The 17,630-nt window shown below is 41.9% G+C and overlaps 1 protein-coding gene across 3 annotated transcripts in view; it reads left to right on the forward strand.

The window, feature by feature from the left end:
- MYLK (myosin light chain kinase) overlaps positions 1-17,630 on the forward strand; it is a 245,807-nt gene that overhangs the window by 163,632 nt on the left and 64,545 nt on the right. For all 3 annotated transcript variants that reach the window (XM_056533517.1, XM_056533518.1, XM_056533519.1), the window contains 2 exons: positions 7,486-7,602; positions 11,066-11,140. In XM_056533517.1, coding sequence (XP_056389492.1) covers positions 7,486-7,602; positions 11,066-11,140 — 192 coding nt within the window. The remainder of the gene's footprint in view (positions 1-7,485; positions 7,603-11,065; positions 11,141-17,630) is intronic.

The raw sequence follows: 17,630 nt of genomic DNA on the forward strand, positions 1-17,630 counted from the left end.
GGTACTCCCTGCTATAGATAATTACTGACAGAGGTACTCCCTACTATAGATAATTACTGACAGAGGTACTCCCTACTATAGATCATTACTATAAGAGGTACTCCCTGCAATAGGCCATCATTGACAGAGGTACTCCCTGCTATAGATAATTACTGACAGAGGTACTCCCTGCTATAGATAATTACTGACAGAGGTACTCCCTACTATAGATAATTACTGACAGAGGTACTCCCTACTATAGATAATTACTGACAGAGGTACTCCCTGCTATACATAATTACTGACAGAGGTACTCCCTACTATAGATAATTACTGACAGAGGTACTCCCTGCTATAGATAATTACTGACAGAGGTACTCCCTGCTATAGATAATTACTGACAGAGGTATTCCCTGTTATAGATAATTACTGACAGAGGAACTCCCTGCTATAGATAATTACTGACAGAGGTACTCCCTACTATAGATAATTACTGACAGAGGTACTCCCTACTATAGATAATTACTGACAGAGGTATTCCCTGCTATAGATAATTACTGACAGAGGTACTCCCTACTATAGATAATTACTGACAGAGGTATTCCCTGCTATAGATAATTACTGACAGAGGTACTCCCTACTATAGATAATTACTGACAGAGGTATTCCCTGCTATAGATAATTACTGACAGAGGTACTCCCTACTATAGATAATTACTGACAGAGGTATTCCCTGCTATAGATAATTACTGACAGAGGTACTCCCTGCTATACATAATTACTGACAGAGGTACTCCCTACTATACATAATTACTGACAGAGGTACTCCCTACTATAGATAATTACTGACAGAGGTACTCCCTACTATAGATCATTACTATAAGAGGTACTCCCTGCAATAGGCCATCACTGACAGAGGTATTCCCTGCTATAGATAATTACTGACAGAGGTACTCCCTGCTATAGATAATTACTGACAGAGGTACTCCCTGCTATAGATAATTACTGACAGAGGTACTCCCTACTATAGATAATTACTGACAAGTACTCTGAGGTATAGGCTATCACTGTGTCCCCTGATGACCCCTCCCTTCCATTGTTGTACCTTTCTGTGATGCAGTATAAAGAGATAAATGGGGGGGGGGCTGACAGGACTTGGGGTCCTTAATATAATACAGTCTATTAATACACTGAGGTTTTCAGGGTATTGAGGACTGTATGTGTGGGGGGCATGAGGCTCGAGCTGCAGATACAGTAGTGAATAGAAGTGCGATTTGTGGATAAGTGACCTCAAACTGAGCCTCAATACAAATGTCTGAATACAGCGGCTCAGGAAATTACCTTTACAGTACAGACCACACAGCTCACCCACCACATCACATGACCAGCGAACGCCTTTATATAGAGTCTCCTCTGTATAGAGTGCTGACAATCCGCCCACTAACCTGGAGATATCAGACCAAAACAAGAGACCATCTATGTTTGTTTTCACTGTAGTGTTGCATTTCTTTTTATGAACCAGGAAGCTCAGGATAAGCAATGCTATAGGTCCAGGTCATATAGGAGATTGCTAGGGAAGGAAATCAATTGAAGAGCTAAAATAAATTATTATAAGTAACTTCTAATAATTATCACTGTTGTGGCCCGGATCACTATCCTGCTGGTTGTCATTGGAAACAGTCAACAAGCTTGTGGCCAGATATTCTCTCTAACAGCTTATAGTGAAGGAAAAAAGTATTTGATCCCCTGCTTATTTTGTATGTTTGCCCAATGACAAAGAAATCGGTTGATTTATTTGAACGGTGAAAGACAGAATAACAACAAATCCAGAAAAATGCATTTCAGATAAGTTACACATTTATTTGCAAATAAGTATTTGATCCCCTATCAATCTGTGAGATTTCTGGTTCCCAGGTGTGTTTTATACAGGTAACAAGCTAAGATTAGGAGCACTCTCTTAAAAAGAACACTAATAGTCTCAGCTTGTTACCTGTATAAAAGGAGCAATCCATCAGATTCCAAACTCTGCACCATGGTCAGGACCAAAGGGTGCCAATTGTTTTCTTGGTCTTGTAGCCCATTCCAGCCTTGTGTTGTCTACAGTATTGTCCCTGACATCATTGGACAGCTCTTTAGGGGAGATTCTGTAGTATGAATGAGCCCTTACTGCCCAAAGCCTGTATTCCGGGACCAACATGGAACAAATTATACCACCACACAACAACTGGATAATACCACCATACTAAGTAAAAACCACTATACACAGACTAACAATACCAATAATACCAGAATACAAAGAATACCAGGGCCAAGTATATCGGTATCGGTGCACCAGGAACACACTATACATCACACAGTGACTGACTACTGCAACATAATGGGGAGATTTATCAAAACCTGTGCAGAGGAAAAGTGGGCCAGTTACCAATAGCAATTTTTAAAGGTAGATAGCAGCTATACACAGGATCTGTAAACCATATGTGATTATATACAGTTTCCATATAGAGGTATATATCAGAAGTACAAAGGATATATACACTATATGAGTGATTATGTGCAGGACCATATAGAGGTAGATAGCAGTTGTACACAGGATCTGTATACCATGTAAGTGATTATATAGAGTTATATACCAGCAAACCATGTACATAGGATCTGTATACAGTGTGTTACATCTAGTGACTCACAGGTAACTTCTTCGTTTGGCTCAGATCAACATGGCAACAGTAGACAGGTAGTAGTATTCCGAATATGTAGGTATGTTCCTCAGTAAATACAATCCTAGGTAGCTAGGTAAGGTAAGTAGGTTGTTTACCATCTAGGAGGTTAGCAAGGTAGACATCTAGCCCGGTAGGAAGGTAGCTAAGTAGGAAGCCAGGTAAGTAGGTTTTTTGTCAGGTAGGTAGGTCGGTAGCTAGCCCAGTAGGTAGGTAGCCAAGTAGGTATCAGGGTAGTTAGGAAACTTTCAGATGCATAGGCGTGTGTGCATATTGAGGAAAGCAATGCTTGCTCACCTGAGGATCTGGGGCAAATGACCTGAATTCCCAGTTAGCAAGTGAACTCCTGTTGCGGATGAGTGGCAGACAGACAAGCAAGCCGGCAATGAATGGGGAAAAAAATAAATTGTGGGGCCCATGGTATCTCATGGAAAGCCCAAAGGCATCTCAGGGGCAGCATTCATGCAGTATTTTTATCTTCCATCAGTTTTCTCCCAAAACATCAGTGACCCCCACCATGCTTCACAGTGGGGATGGGATTGTTCTCGCTATAGCCTTGTTGACCCCTTTGGTTATGACTGTAAAGCTTGATTTTGGTCTTGTCACTCTACATTACAGGCCTGAAGCTGTGAGGTGTCAAGATGTTGTTGGTCATATTGTAACCAGTCATTTTTGTGGCATTGGTGCGGTAACTTCTCCATGAAGCTCCTTTCTGTTCATGTATTGTAGTATTGTGATCCTTGATACAACCACAGCGTCAGCCTGTATGTCTTCGGAGGTCGCCTGTGGGGTTTTCTTTGTATTCTGGACTCTGGTACTTGTCAATCTTTCTTGGTCTACCTGACTTTGGTCTCAAGAGATCCCTAAATTTTCCACTTCCTAATAGAAGTATTAAAGGGAAACTGACTGATGGTTTAACCACACCAAACCCAAATACATAGGAATATAGTGCGGGTTAACCAGATTACAATAAGGTATCACTGGACCATAAGGTACCATATCTGCAGTCCGGTTGTATTAGCCAGCATTGCTAATCTGGAAATTGACGACTTTGTGCAATGAAGGCGGGACCCGGCATACCCAGCTTCCCCTCTGCACTGATATGGCCACCCACCTCATGAATATTCTTGGAACCCCTTTGCCCATGTGAGCGTGACGTGGGTGACGTTTTCTGTGGCGTTTGACCCTGTGCCCTCTATGTACAGTAATGTCATGTGCCAGTTTTCCCTACCTATAGCTGTCCAGCTGCTGCAAAACTACAATTCCCATCATGCCCTGACAAAACTACAATTCCCATCATGCCCTGACAAAACTACAATTCCCATCATGCCCTGACAAAACTACAATCTTGCCATTACACTTTTTACAAATCTTGCAGTGCCTCTCATGCCCTGACAGCCTTCATGTGGCCCCCACCCATGCCTCTCCGGACTGATGAAGGCTTTTAGGGAGTTTTGCGACATTTTTAAAAGCTTTTGCGTTATTGAAGTTTTGCAGCATTTTATATCAGGAATTTTGGATATTGTAGTTTTACAAGATCTGTAAAGGTTTTTTATGATGCCATATACAGTGATGTTTTGTGCTTTATACTGTGATGTGCTGTATGGGATCTATATCCATTATATGCTATACAGCGAGGGTGGTTACCTGGTCATGACCACCCACCCACCCACTGGTAGGTTTCAAGCTTCTTCACCCACCATGATTACTCCTCAACTGCGGGGTCCAGCAGGTTCCAATCGCAGAGAGGACGGGGTTAATGTGGTGATTAGAGGGTTAATCAGACGAAACATTCATGTTCCCTCGGCTCCGGGGAACTCTGTCTGGTGTCAGCGCGGTCCCTGTGGAGGAAATACCAGATGATTGTAAGGACAGATCTGGACTCCGGCCCAACATGAAAGGCTTAAATATGTGAGCCCGATCCTTATCTGATGGAACGGGCTCCTTCACACTGATTACTGGGGGTTGTAGTGCACAGTATCACCACCAGTGGCCGTCACAGCCGTGTCTGCATCTGTAGAACTACAACTCCCAGCCTGCTGCTTTTATCTCAGCTCTAAAGTCAGCTGTGAGACTGTTCGCCCCCAGGGGACTGAAAAATCCCTCATAGACAACAATGCATCCTGTCCAAGACGGCAAGATCCACAAAGATCATCTGTGTCCAGCGTCAGCAAACACTTATACCAAGACTTATACACATTCTGATCGTTACATTACAGTGATATTGATTGAGGGATTGAGGCGCTGTATCTAATCTATCTATATGTGATACTGCCTGCTGAGGTGCTGTATCTAATCTATCTATATGTGATACTGCCTGCAGAGGTGCTGTATCTAATCTATCTATATGTGATACTGCCTGCAGAGGTGCTGTATCTTATCACGTGGGATACTGCCTGCTGAGGTGCTGTATCTAATCTAATCACATGGGATACTGCCTGCGGAGGTGCTGTATCTTATCACGTGGGATACTGCCTGCTGAGGTGCTGTATATAATCTAACTATATGTGATACTGCCTGCTGAGGTGCTGTATCTAATCTAATCACATGGGATACTGCCTGCTGAGGTGCTGTATCTAATCACATGGGATACTGCCTGCTGAGGTGCTGTATCTAATCACATGGGATACTGCCTGCTGAGGTGCTGTATCTAATCACATGAGATACTGCCTGCTGAGGTGCTGTATCTAATCTAATCACATGGGATACTGCCTGCTGAGGTGCTGTATCTAATCTAATCACATGGGATACTGCCTGCTGAGGTGCTGTATCTAATCACATGGGATACTGCCTGCTGAGGTGCTGTATCTAATCACATGGGATACTGCCTGCTGAGGTGCTGTATCTAATCTAATCACATGGGATACTGCCTGCTGAGGTGTTGTATCTAATCTAATCACATGGGATACTGCCTGCTGAGGTGCTGTATCTAATCACATGGGATACTGCCTGCTGAGGTACTGTATCTAATCTAATCACATGGGATACTGCCTGCTGAGGTACTGTATCTAGTTTAATCACATGGGTTACTGCCTGCTGAGGTACTGTATCTAATCTAATCATATGTGATGCTGTCTATTGAGTTGCATATTAAATCTTATCATAAGTAATGCAACATCAGGAGACGTGGAGGAGGCTGTAGGAGGACTAAAACCCAGCAACAGGACCGCTACCTCCAGCTTTGTGCAAGGAGGAGCAGGAGGAGCACTGCCAGAGCCCTACAAAATGACCTCCAGCAGGTCACAAATGTTTATGTGTCCACTCAAACGGTCAGAAACAGACTCCATGAGGGTGGTATGAGGGCCCGACGTCCACAGGTGGTGGTTGTGCTTACAGCCCAACACCGTGCAGGACTTTTGGCATTTGCCAGAGAACACCAAGATAGGCAAATGTACTCTTCACAGATGAAAGCAGGTTCACACTGAGCACATGTGACAGACGTGACAGAGTCTGGAGACGCCGTGGAGAACATTCTGCTGCCTGCAACATCCTCCAGCATGACCGGTTTGGCGGTGGGTCAGTAATGGTGTGGGGTGGCATTTCTTTGGGGGGCCGCACAGCCCTCCATGTGCTTGCCAGAGGTAGCCTGACTGCCATTAGGTACCGAGATGAGATCCTCAGACCCCTTGTGAGACCATATGCTGGTGCGGTTGGCCCTGGGTTCCTCCTAATACAAGACAATGCTAGACCTCATGTGGCTGGAGTGTGTCAGCAGTTCCTACAAGAGGAAGGCATTGATGCTATGGACTGGCCGCCCGTTCCCCTGAATCCGATTGAGCACATCTGGGATGTCTCGCTCCATCCACCACAGACTGTCCAGGAGTTGGTGGATGCTTTAGTCCAGGTCTGGGAGGACATCCCTCAGGAGACCATCCCCCACCTCATCAGGACCATACCCAGGCGTTGTAGGGAGGTCATACGGGCACGTGGAGGCCACACACACTACTGAGCCTCATTGGGACTTGTATTAAAGGGGTAGTCCAGTGGTGAAAAACGTATCCCCTATCCTAAGGATAGGGGATAAGTTTGAGATCGCAGGGGGTCCGACCGCTGGGGCCCCCTGCGATCTCTCTGTACGGGGCCCCGGCTCTCCGCCGAGATATCGGGTGTTGACCCCCGCACGAGGCGGCGGCCGACACGCCCCCTCAATACATCTCTATGGCAGAGCCGGAGATTGCCGAAGGCAGCGCTTCGGCTCTGCCATAGAGTTGTATTGAGGGGGCGTGTCGGCCGCCGCCTCGTGCGGAGGTCGACACGCCCCCTTCCCGCGGGCTGTCGGGGCTCCGTACAGGAGATCGCAGGGGGCCCCAGCGGTCGGACCCCCCGCGATCTGCAACTTATCCCCTATCCTTAGGATAGGGGATAAGTTGCTCACCACTGAATCACCACTGGACTACTCCTTTAAGGACATTACATAAAGTTGGATCAGCCTGTAGTGGGGTTTTCCACTGTGATTTTGAGTGTGACTCCATATCCAGACCTCCAGGGGTTGATACATTTGATTTCCATTGATAATTTTTGTGTGATTTTGTTGTCAGCGCATTCAACTATGTAAAGAGGAAAGTATTTTATACGATTAGTTCATTCATTCAGATCTAGGACGTGTTATCTTAGTGTTCCCTTTATTTTTTTGAGCAGTGTATATAATTACTATCATGTGTGATTCTGTGTACTAAGCTTGTGTATCTAATCCTGTCATGTGTGATACTGTCTACTGAGCAGCTGGATCTAATATAATGTGTGACATGTCTGCCGAGCCATGTATCTAAGCCTTTCTCCTGTCTTGCAGGCTCCTTATGTTCTCTCACCATTGAAAAGACCTTCCCTGAGGATGAGGGGCAGTATAAATGTTTAGCTGAGAATTCAGCTGGAAAAGCCGAGTGCACCTGTAATGTGACTGTAGAAGGTAAGTGACCTGGGTGTCCTGGGTGCAGACACTTTACCTGGAATGTCCACATAACCGCCAATAGACTGCACACCATCATATTGCATTATATAGACTATACATGATAATTGCGCATCATATACATATACACAGTAATAGCGCGTTAAATAGACTATGTACAATATTAGTGTGTTCTTTAGACCGTACACAATAATAATGAGTTATAAAGACTATACACAGTAATAGTGCGTTATATATACTATACAAAATAATAGTGCATTATATAGACTATACACAGTAATAGTGCGTTATATATACTATACAAAATAATAGTGCATTATATAGACTATACACAGTAATAGTGCATTATATATACTACACACAATAATAGCGCGTTATATAGACTATATACAATATTAGTGTGTTATATAGACCATACGCAATAATAATGAGATATAAAGACTATACACAGTAATAATGCTTTATATATACTATACAAAATAATAGTGCATTATATAGATTATACACAGTAATAGTGCGTTATATATACTATACAAAATAATAGTGCATTATATAGATTATACACAGTAATAGTGCGTTATATATACTATACAAAATAATAGTGCATTATATAGACTATACACAGTAATAGTGCGTTATATAGACTATAAGCAATAATAGTGTGTTATATAGACTATACACAATAATAGTGCGTTATATATACTACAAACAATAATAGTGTGTTATATATATATTATCCACAATAATAATACGTTATATAGACTATACACAGAAATAGTGCGTTATATACACTATACACGGTAATAGTGCGTTATATATACTATAAACAGTAATAGTGTGTTATATATATATATATATATATATATATATATATATATATATATATATTATCCACAATAATACGTTATATAGACTATACACAGAAATAGTGCGTTATATACACTATACACGGTAATAGCATGTTATCTAGACCATACACAAAAATAATTTGTTATATAAACTATACACAATAATAATGTGTTATATAGATCTGTATATGTATCATCAAGCAGGGTCACATTATTGTGCAGATAGTAGAGGTCATTTTACTTCTTATGTGGCTGAGTGGACTGTGTGGGGCCCTGAGGTTGTCGAACCCGTATTGTGAGTCCTTTGTTGCTATTCCAGTGTTTTAATGACTTAGATTTAGGGTAGTTAGTTTTAGGGTACGACCACAAATTTTCCACAGAGTTTTTCCCTGCAAAAAATCTGCAGCTTTTACAGTAGCATCAAAGTGGATTCTGGCTTCCTAACTTATGAAAGTGGCGCACACTGTAATATTGGTGCTTTGCAGACTTTTTCTTGTTCAAAAATATCTATTTTTCCAGCAGTTTCAAAATGCTGTGGCCCAGCAATCCACCACTTGTTGTGCCAAAAAATGCAGGATTTTAATAAAAAATTCCCCGTGTAGATATTATGGGGCATTCAGGTTTTAGATTGCATGGCACAAAATCAAACACATGTGCTATGTAGCAAAAAAAATAGGCACAAAACCCGTCAAAAAGTACCCTGAAAAATGTAATTTATTCCCTTTAGACAGTCTAGTCTATTTGCACCATTGATTATTTGGCTTAGTTATACACCAAAAATGTGTCAAAATGTGGCACATTTTTGACAAGTTTAAACCATACCTCCTTACACCAAAGTAACTCCCATTTCAAGTAAATTACTCCCCTTAAACAAAAGTCCTGGTTTCCAGTAAACCGCTCCCCTTATACCAAAGTAACTTCTGTTTTCTCGTAAACCACTCCCCCTTATACAAAAGTAACTCCCCTTTTCCAGTAAACCACTCCCCCTTATACAAAAGTAACTCCCATTTTCCCAGTAAACCACTCCCCCTTATACAAAAGTAACTCCCATTTTCTAGTAAACCACTCCCCCTTATAAAAAAGTAACTCCAATTTTCCCAGTAAACCACTCCCCCTTATACAGAAGTAACTCCCATTTTCTAGTAAACCACTCCCCCTTATACAAAAGTAACTCCCATTTCCAGTAAACCATTTCCCTTATCCAAAAGTAACTCCCGTTTTCTAGTAAACCACTCTCCCTTATACAAAAGTAACTCCCACTTTACTGTAAATTACTCCACCTTATACAAAAGTAACTCCCATATTCCCAGTAAACCACTCCCCCTTATACAAAAGTAACTCCCACTTTCCTGTAAACTACTCCCCCTTATACAAAAGTAACTTCCATTTCCAGTAAACCACTCCTCCTTATACAAAAGTAACTCCCACTTTCCTGTAAACCACTCCCCCTTATACAAAAGTAACTCCCATTTTTCCAGTAAACCACTCCCCCTTATACAAAAGTAACTTCCATTTCCAATAAACCACTCCCCTTTATACAAAAGTAACTTCCATTTCCAGTAAACCACTCCCCCTTTTACAAAAGTAACTCCCACTTTCCTGTAAACCACTCCCCCTTATACAAAAGTAACTTCCATTTCCAGTAAACCACTCCCCCTTTTACAAAAGTAACTCCCATTTTTCCAGTAAACCACTCCCCCTTATACAAAAGTAAATTCCATTTCCAGTAAACCACTCCTCCTTGTCATGTGAGGGGCAAAAATATCTAAAACACATTTCAAATGCGATGCCAGTCATATTGCAACAGATTTCTGGCCCAATCTGTATGGATTATCTCCCCCTCTGTACTTTTTTATCTGTACAATATTCCCTTAGTTTTCTGCATCCTGTGTCTGAGTTTACTTAAAGGGGTACTCTGCCCCCAGACACATAGGGCAGGCAGTCGTGGTGCCATGCCACGCCCCTCCATTCATGTCTATGGGAGGGGGTGTGATTGCTCAGAACGCCTGTTTCAGGCGGCCATGGTCATGGTGCCATGCCACGCCACTCCATTCATGTCTATGGGAGGGGGCATGGCGTGACATCACAACATAAATGTTCAGAACGCCAGGGTGTCGTCCCAGAGATCGCGGGGGGGGGGGGGTCCCAATGGCCGGATCTAACGCAGTCAGACATCTTAAGTGTCTAGGGGCGGAGTACCCCTTTAATTTTAGTCTTCAAACAGACTTTGTCTTACCTCCTCTTTATTTTCAAGAGAAGTCTTTACTTGCTGTCAGTGAATGGAATCACTGAGTGAGTTATGAACTAAACAGTACACTCTCTGAAAAATAAAATTTTTCAAGCATTAGTCGCAGAACTTTTCAGTGATTGAGTTTTATTTACATAGGACTGCATGCTGTCTAGTGTAGTCCCCTTTAGTCTGTGTGGATATTCCAGTCTCGTGATGTCACGGTCTGTCCAAGGAATGAGGCACCTGTCCGAATGTGATGCCCGGCTGCGGGATTACTGCTGATCTCTCCAGCTGTCTGACGTTCCTTCACCTGATTCCTCATTGTTATCCTCGCCGCTCACTTTTGTGTCTCTTCTTCTCAGAATTGTTCTTTGTTTTGTTTCAGATACTTCAGATAAAACCAAGATAACGAAAACTAAGAAGCCTAAAAGCAATGCTGCACCTGGCATCACGTCAGAAAGTAAGTGACCCCCTCACTGCAAATACCATGAAGCGAGCATGCAGAATCAGTGCAGGGAATCCGGAGAGTCATCAAGAACAATAAGATATATATATATATATATATATATATATATATATATATATATATATATATATATATATATTACATCATGGAAATACAAATGACACAGGTTATGTATTATCTGGGAATTTTTTTTTTTTTTAAATATCGGTTCTGGTACTGTTAAAGAGGTCTGTTATTGAGGTCAGTGCTCGCTAATACAGAGGGTGGTTCTCTCTATTACAGAAGTCAGTTCTAGCTCTGTTTCTAGTTCTCTTACAGAGGTCTGTTCTATGTCTCTGAGCTTGGTTGTCTTCTCCTTTGCTCCGGTCTGTTCTAGTTCTTTCATGATAATCAGTTCGAGCTTTCATGGAGGTTGGTTTTCTCTCTATATCTGAGGTTGGTTCTAGCTCCATAACTTAGGTTTGCTCTTTCTCTGTTAGGGGGATTGGTTCTAGCTCTATTAGGCTGGGTTCACACTACGATTTGTAACTACGGTTCCCGTATACGGCTGGGAGGAGGGGGGGCGGTGCTTAATTGAGGTGCCCGCACTCAGCCGTATAGGAGAACCGTATTTAATGTATGTCTATGAGCCGACCGGATTGAACCGCAGCCTCTGGTCGGCTGCGTTTTCGGCCGTATGCGGTTTCCCGACCGCAGGCAAAAACGGGGTCTACCACGTTTTTGCCTGCGGTCGGGAAACCGCATATGGTCGAAAAAGCAGCCTCCAGTCGGCTCATAGACATGCATTAAATACGGTTCCCCTATACGGCTGAGTGCGGGCGTGGCGATTAAGCCCCGCTCCCTCCTCCCAGCCGTATGCGGGAACCGTAGTTACAAATCGTAGTGTGAACCCAGCCTTACAGAGGTTTGTTCTAGTTCTATTACAGAGGTTGGTTTTATCTCTATTAGGTGGGTTCAAGCTCTATTACAGAGGTTGGTTTTATCTCTATTAGGTGGGTTCTAGCTCTATTACAGAGGTTGGTTTTATCTCTATTAGGTGGGTTCTAGCTCTATTAGAGAGGTTGGTTTTATCTCTATTAGGTGGGTTCTAGCTCTATTACAGAGGTTGGTTTATCTCTATTAGGTGGGTTCTAGCTCTATTACAGAGGTTGGTTTTATCTCTATTAGGTGGGTTCTAGCTCTATTACAGAGGTTGGTTTTCACTCTGCTATGAAAGTCTGTTTCTGCACTGTAACTAAGATTAGTTTTCCACTCTATTAGGAAGGTTAATCCTAGATCTATTGCTGTTGTTGGTTCTCACTCTATTATAGACGTTGGTTCTAAATCTATTATGGACGTTGGTTCTCAATCTATTATGGACATTGGTTCTCAATCTATTATTGAGGTCAGTTCTCAATCTATTATAGACGTTGGTTCTCATTCTATTATGGATGCTGGTTCTCAATCTATTATAGAGGTCAGTTCTCAATCTATTATGGACGTTGGTTCTCAATCTATTATGGACATTGGTTCTCAATCTATTATTGAGGTCAGTTCTCAATCTATTATAGACGTTGGTTCTCAATCTATTATAGATGTCAGTTCTCAATCTATTATTTACGTTGGTTCTCAGTCTATTATAGAGGTGAGTTCTTAATCTATTATAGACGTTGGTTCAAAATCTATTATAGATGTCAGTTCTTAATCTATTATGAACGTTGGTTCTCAATCTATTATAGATGTTTGTTCTCAATCTATTATAGAGGTCAGTTCTCAATTTATTATGGACGTTTGTTCTCAATTTATTATGGACGTTGGTTCTCAATCTATTATGGACGTTGGTTCTCAATCTATTATAGACGTTGGTTCTCAATCTATTATAGACATTGGTTCTCAATCTATTATGGACGTTGGTTCTCAATCTATTATAGAGTTCAGTTCTCAATCTATTATAGACGTTGGTTCTCAATCTATTATGGACGTTGGTTCTCAGTCTATTATGGACGTTGGTTCTCAATCTATTATGGACGTTGGTTCTCAATCTATTATAGAGGTCAGTTCTCAATCTATTATGGACGTTGGTTCTCAATCTATTATGGACGTTGGTTCTCAATCTATTATGGACGTTGGTTCTCAATCTATTATGGACGTTGGTTCTCAATCTATTATGGACGTTGGTTCTCAATCTATTATAGAGGTCAGTTCTCAATCTATTATGGACGTTGGTTCTCAATCTATTATAGACATTGGTTCTCAATCTATTATGTACCTTGGTTCTCAATCTATTATGGACGTTGGTTCTCAATCTATTATAGAGTTCAGTTCTCAATCTATTATGGACATTGGTTCTCAATCTATTATGGATGTTGGTTCTCAGTCTATTATGGACGTTGGTTCTCAATCTATTATGGACGTTGGTTCTCAATCTATTATAGAGGTCAGTTCTCAATCTATTATAGACGTTGGTTCTCAATCTATTATGGATGTTGGTTCTCAATCTATTATGGACGTTGGTTCTCAATCTATTATGGACGTTGGTTCTCAATCTATTATAGAGGTCAGTTCTCAATCTATTATAGAGGTCAGTTCTCAATCTATTATGGACGTTGGTTCTTAATCTATTATAGAGGTCAGTTCTCAATCTATTATAGACGTTGGTTCTCAATCTATTATGAATGTTGGTTCTCAATCTATTATGGACGCTGGTTCTCAATCTATTATAGAGGTCAGTTCTCAATCTATTATAGAGGTCAGTTCTCAATCTATTATAGACGTTGGTTCTAAATCTATTATGGACGTTGGTTCTCAATCTATTATAGATGTTGGTTCTCAATCTATTATTGAGGTCAGTTCTCAATCTATTATAGAGGTCAGTTCTCAATCTATTATGGACGTTGGTTCTCAATCTATTATAGAGGTCAGTTCTCAATCTATTATGGACGTTGGTTCTCAATCTATTATAGAGGTCAGTTCTCAATCTATTATGGACGTTGGTTCTCAATCTATTATAGAGGTTGGTTCTCAAACTATTATAGAGGTCGGTTCTATATCTATTATAGAGGTCGTTTGTCAATCTATTATAGAGGTCAGTTCTCACTCTATTATAGAGGTCGAATCTGGCTCTACTATGGACGTCGGTTCTCGCTGTATTATAGAGGTCGGTTCTCGTCTGGTTACAGAGGACAGTCCTCGCCCTGTTACAGAGGTCGGTTCTCGCTCTATTATAGAGGTTGGTTTCTGTTCTGTTACAGAGGTCGGTTCTCGCTCTATTATAGAGGTTGGTTTCTGTTCTGTTACAGAGGTCGGTTCTTGCTCTATTATAGAGGTTAGTTCTTATTCTGTTACAGAGGTCGGTTCTCGCTCTATTATAGAGTTTGGTTTTTGTTCTGTTACAGAGGTCGGTTCTCGCTCTATTATAGAGGTTTGTTCTTATTCTATTACAGAGGTCGATTTTCGTTCTATTATCGAGGTTTGTTTCTGTTCTGTTACAGAGGTCGGTTCTCGCTCTATTATAGAGGTTGGTTCTCGCTCTATTATAAGGGGCTGGTTCTTGATCTATTATAGAGGTTGTTTCTTCCTTTGTTACAGAGGTCTGTTCTTCCTCTATTACAGAGGTCTGTTCTCGCTCTATTATAGAGGTTGGTTCTTGTTCTGTTACAGAGCTCGGTTCTCGCTCTATTATAGAGGTAAGTTCTTATTCTGTTACAGAGGTCGGTTCTCGCTCTATTATAGAGGTTAGTTCTTATTCTGTTACAGAGGTCGGTTCTCGCTCTATTATAAAGGTTGGTTCTTATTCTGTTACAGAGGTTGGTTCTCGCTCTATTATAGAGGTTAGCTCTTATTCTGTTACAGAGGTCGGTTCTCGCTCTATTATAGAGGTTGGTTCTTATTCTGTTACAAAGGTTGGTTCTCGCTCTATTATAGAGGTTAGTTCTTATTCTGTTACAGAGGTCGGTTCTCGCTCTATTATAGAGGTTGGTTCTTGTTCTGTTACAGAGTTCGGTTCTTCCTCTATTACAGAGGTTGGTTCTCGCTCTATTATAGAGGTTGGTTTTTGTTCTGTTACAGAGTTCGGTTCTTCCTCTATTACAGAGGTTGGTTCTCGCTCTATTATAGGGGGCTGGTTCTTGATCTATTATAGAGGTTGGTTTCTGTTCTGTTACAGAGGTCGGTTCTCGCTCTATTATAGAGGTTGGTTTCTGTTCTGTTACAGAGGTCGGTTCTTGCTCTATTATAGAGGTTAGTTCTTATTCTGTTACAGAGGTCGGTTCTCGCTCTATTACAGAGGTTGGTTCTCGCTCTATTATAGAGGTTGGTTCTTGTTCTGTTACAGAGTTCGGTTCTTCCTCTATTACAGAGGTTGGTTCTCACTCTATTATAGGGGGCTGGTTCTTGATCTATTATAGAGGTTGGTTTCTGTTCTGTTACAGAGTTCGGTTCTTCCTCTATTACACAGGTCGGTTCTCGCTCTATTATAGGGGGCTGGTTCTTGATCTATTATAGAGGTTGGTTCTTGTTCTGTTACAGAGTTCGGTTCTTCCTCTATTACACAGGTCGGTTCTCGCTCTATTATAGGGGGCTGGTTCTTGATCTATTATAGAGGTTGGTTCTTGTTCTGTTACAGAGTTCGGTTCTTCCTCTATTACACAGGTCGGTTCTCGCTCTCTTATAGGGGGCTGGTTCTTGATCTATTATAGAGGTTGTTTCTTGTTCTGTTATACATGTCGCTTCTTGCTTTGTTAGCGGGGTCAGTTCTCACTCGTACGCAGACAGTCTGAGGTTGAATGGTTCCCTTTCTGGACACCACCCAGAGATCAGTGGAGCTGCCCTTCTGTCCCATTTCTGGAGATGACTTCCATGTGTTTCCTTAACCCTCCTGTCGGGTCATGTGAACATCCTGTGTGGGGGCAGTAGATCTGGGGGGGCCTAATATTTAACCTCTTCAGTACTGACAAACTTGTCTCCTCCACATCTTATAAATCATGGATCGCTGAGTTGCAGTGTACCCTGTCTAGTAATAGTGCATCGTTGTGGGATCTCAGTCCAGGGAAGACTCTTATCCGTAATGTATGTTTGCCAAAATGTGTCGTTCAGGATTTCTTTGTTCCCTTTCACCAGAGTATCAGACTTTGCTCCGAGATCATTATTGTGATTAGGACAGTATAAAAGGGTTAATATTCAGAGAGGGTTTTCCAAAAATGTTAACTTCTGCAAAGAACTGCGCAGCACCAGTGTAAGAGCCTAGTGTCATATGCTTCCGACCCAAAAGTCTGGTGCCAGCTGTTGGTTATGTGGTCCTGACCCAAGAGCCTGGTGCCAGCTGTTGGTTATGTGGTCCTGACCCAAGAGCCTGGTGCCAGCTGTTGGTTATGTGGTCCTGACCCAAGAGCCTGCTGCTAGTCATATGGTCCTGACCAATTTGCCGGGTGCTAGCTGCTAGTCATATGGCCCTGACCAAAGAGCCTGGTGCCAACTGCCAGTCTTATGGTCACAACCAAAGAGCCGGATACTAGCTGTTAGTCGTATAGTAATGATCAACAGCCTGGTGCCAGCTGCTAGTTGTATGGTCCTACCAGTTGCTATTCATATATTGTTATTTTAAGAGCCTGGCACTATCTGCTAGTTATATAGTTCTGACCCAAGACCAGCTGCCAGTTATATGGTCCTATACAAAGGCCCTGGTGTAAGGTGCCAGTCATGGGGTTCTGACCTGATGGCGACTTGTCTTCTGCCAGGTATATGGTCTATTGGGCTTGGTTCAATGGTCTTGTGTCTTTTTCCAATCATATGGTCCTGACCTAGGAGCCTGGTAAAAGTTAGCACTGAAATAGTCCTGTCACAAGTGTCTGGTGCCAGTTGCTAGTCTTATGGTCTTGAGTTAATGGCCTTGTGTTTTCTACAAGTCTTACAGTCCTAGCCCAAGAGCTTTGTCTCTGCTGCCATTTATTGCCCTAACTCTATTCAGATGCTAATAGCTTGGGGTCCCAGGCAGGGGCCCCGAGAGCCACATGTAAAACCTGGAGATCTGTGATATTACTTTGTACTAGTCTCCATATTTGTCTTCTATGTTGCTGAACTGTAGATCTGCTATCTGATGATCTGATTATTTTCTACTTATTGTTCCCTTTAGGTGCATTCTCTTGTATCATCCAGAGCTGCATTCACAGTTCTGCTGCTTTCTTGTTTGCTGTCGGTCTGCAGGATCACACATAACCCTGATGATTCCTGCAGGCGCATTGTCTGGGCAGAACATGCTCAGCTGTGTTTATTTATAGTGAACTGATACATTGTAACAAAGTATCAGGACAGGAGAAACTGAAACACAAAGTCTATTAGAAAGTTTTATATAAAGTTTTAGAATTTTTCCTTATTCAACATAAAATTTTATAAGTATAGGGCAGGACGAGCTGTTTCATCCTCTTCTTCTGTGCGGTCATTATGTAATCGCTGTGAGCGCTTCCATGTTTCACCTCTTTGTCTCGCCGCCGTCTGATTGCGCAGAATG

The sequence above is a fragment of the Hyla sarda genome, chromosome 8 (genome assembly GCF_029499605.1).
Source record: "Hyla sarda isolate aHylSar1 chromosome 8, aHylSar1.hap1, whole genome shotgun sequence".
NCBI lineage: Eukaryota > Metazoa > Chordata > Amphibia > Anura > Hylidae > Hyla > Hyla sarda.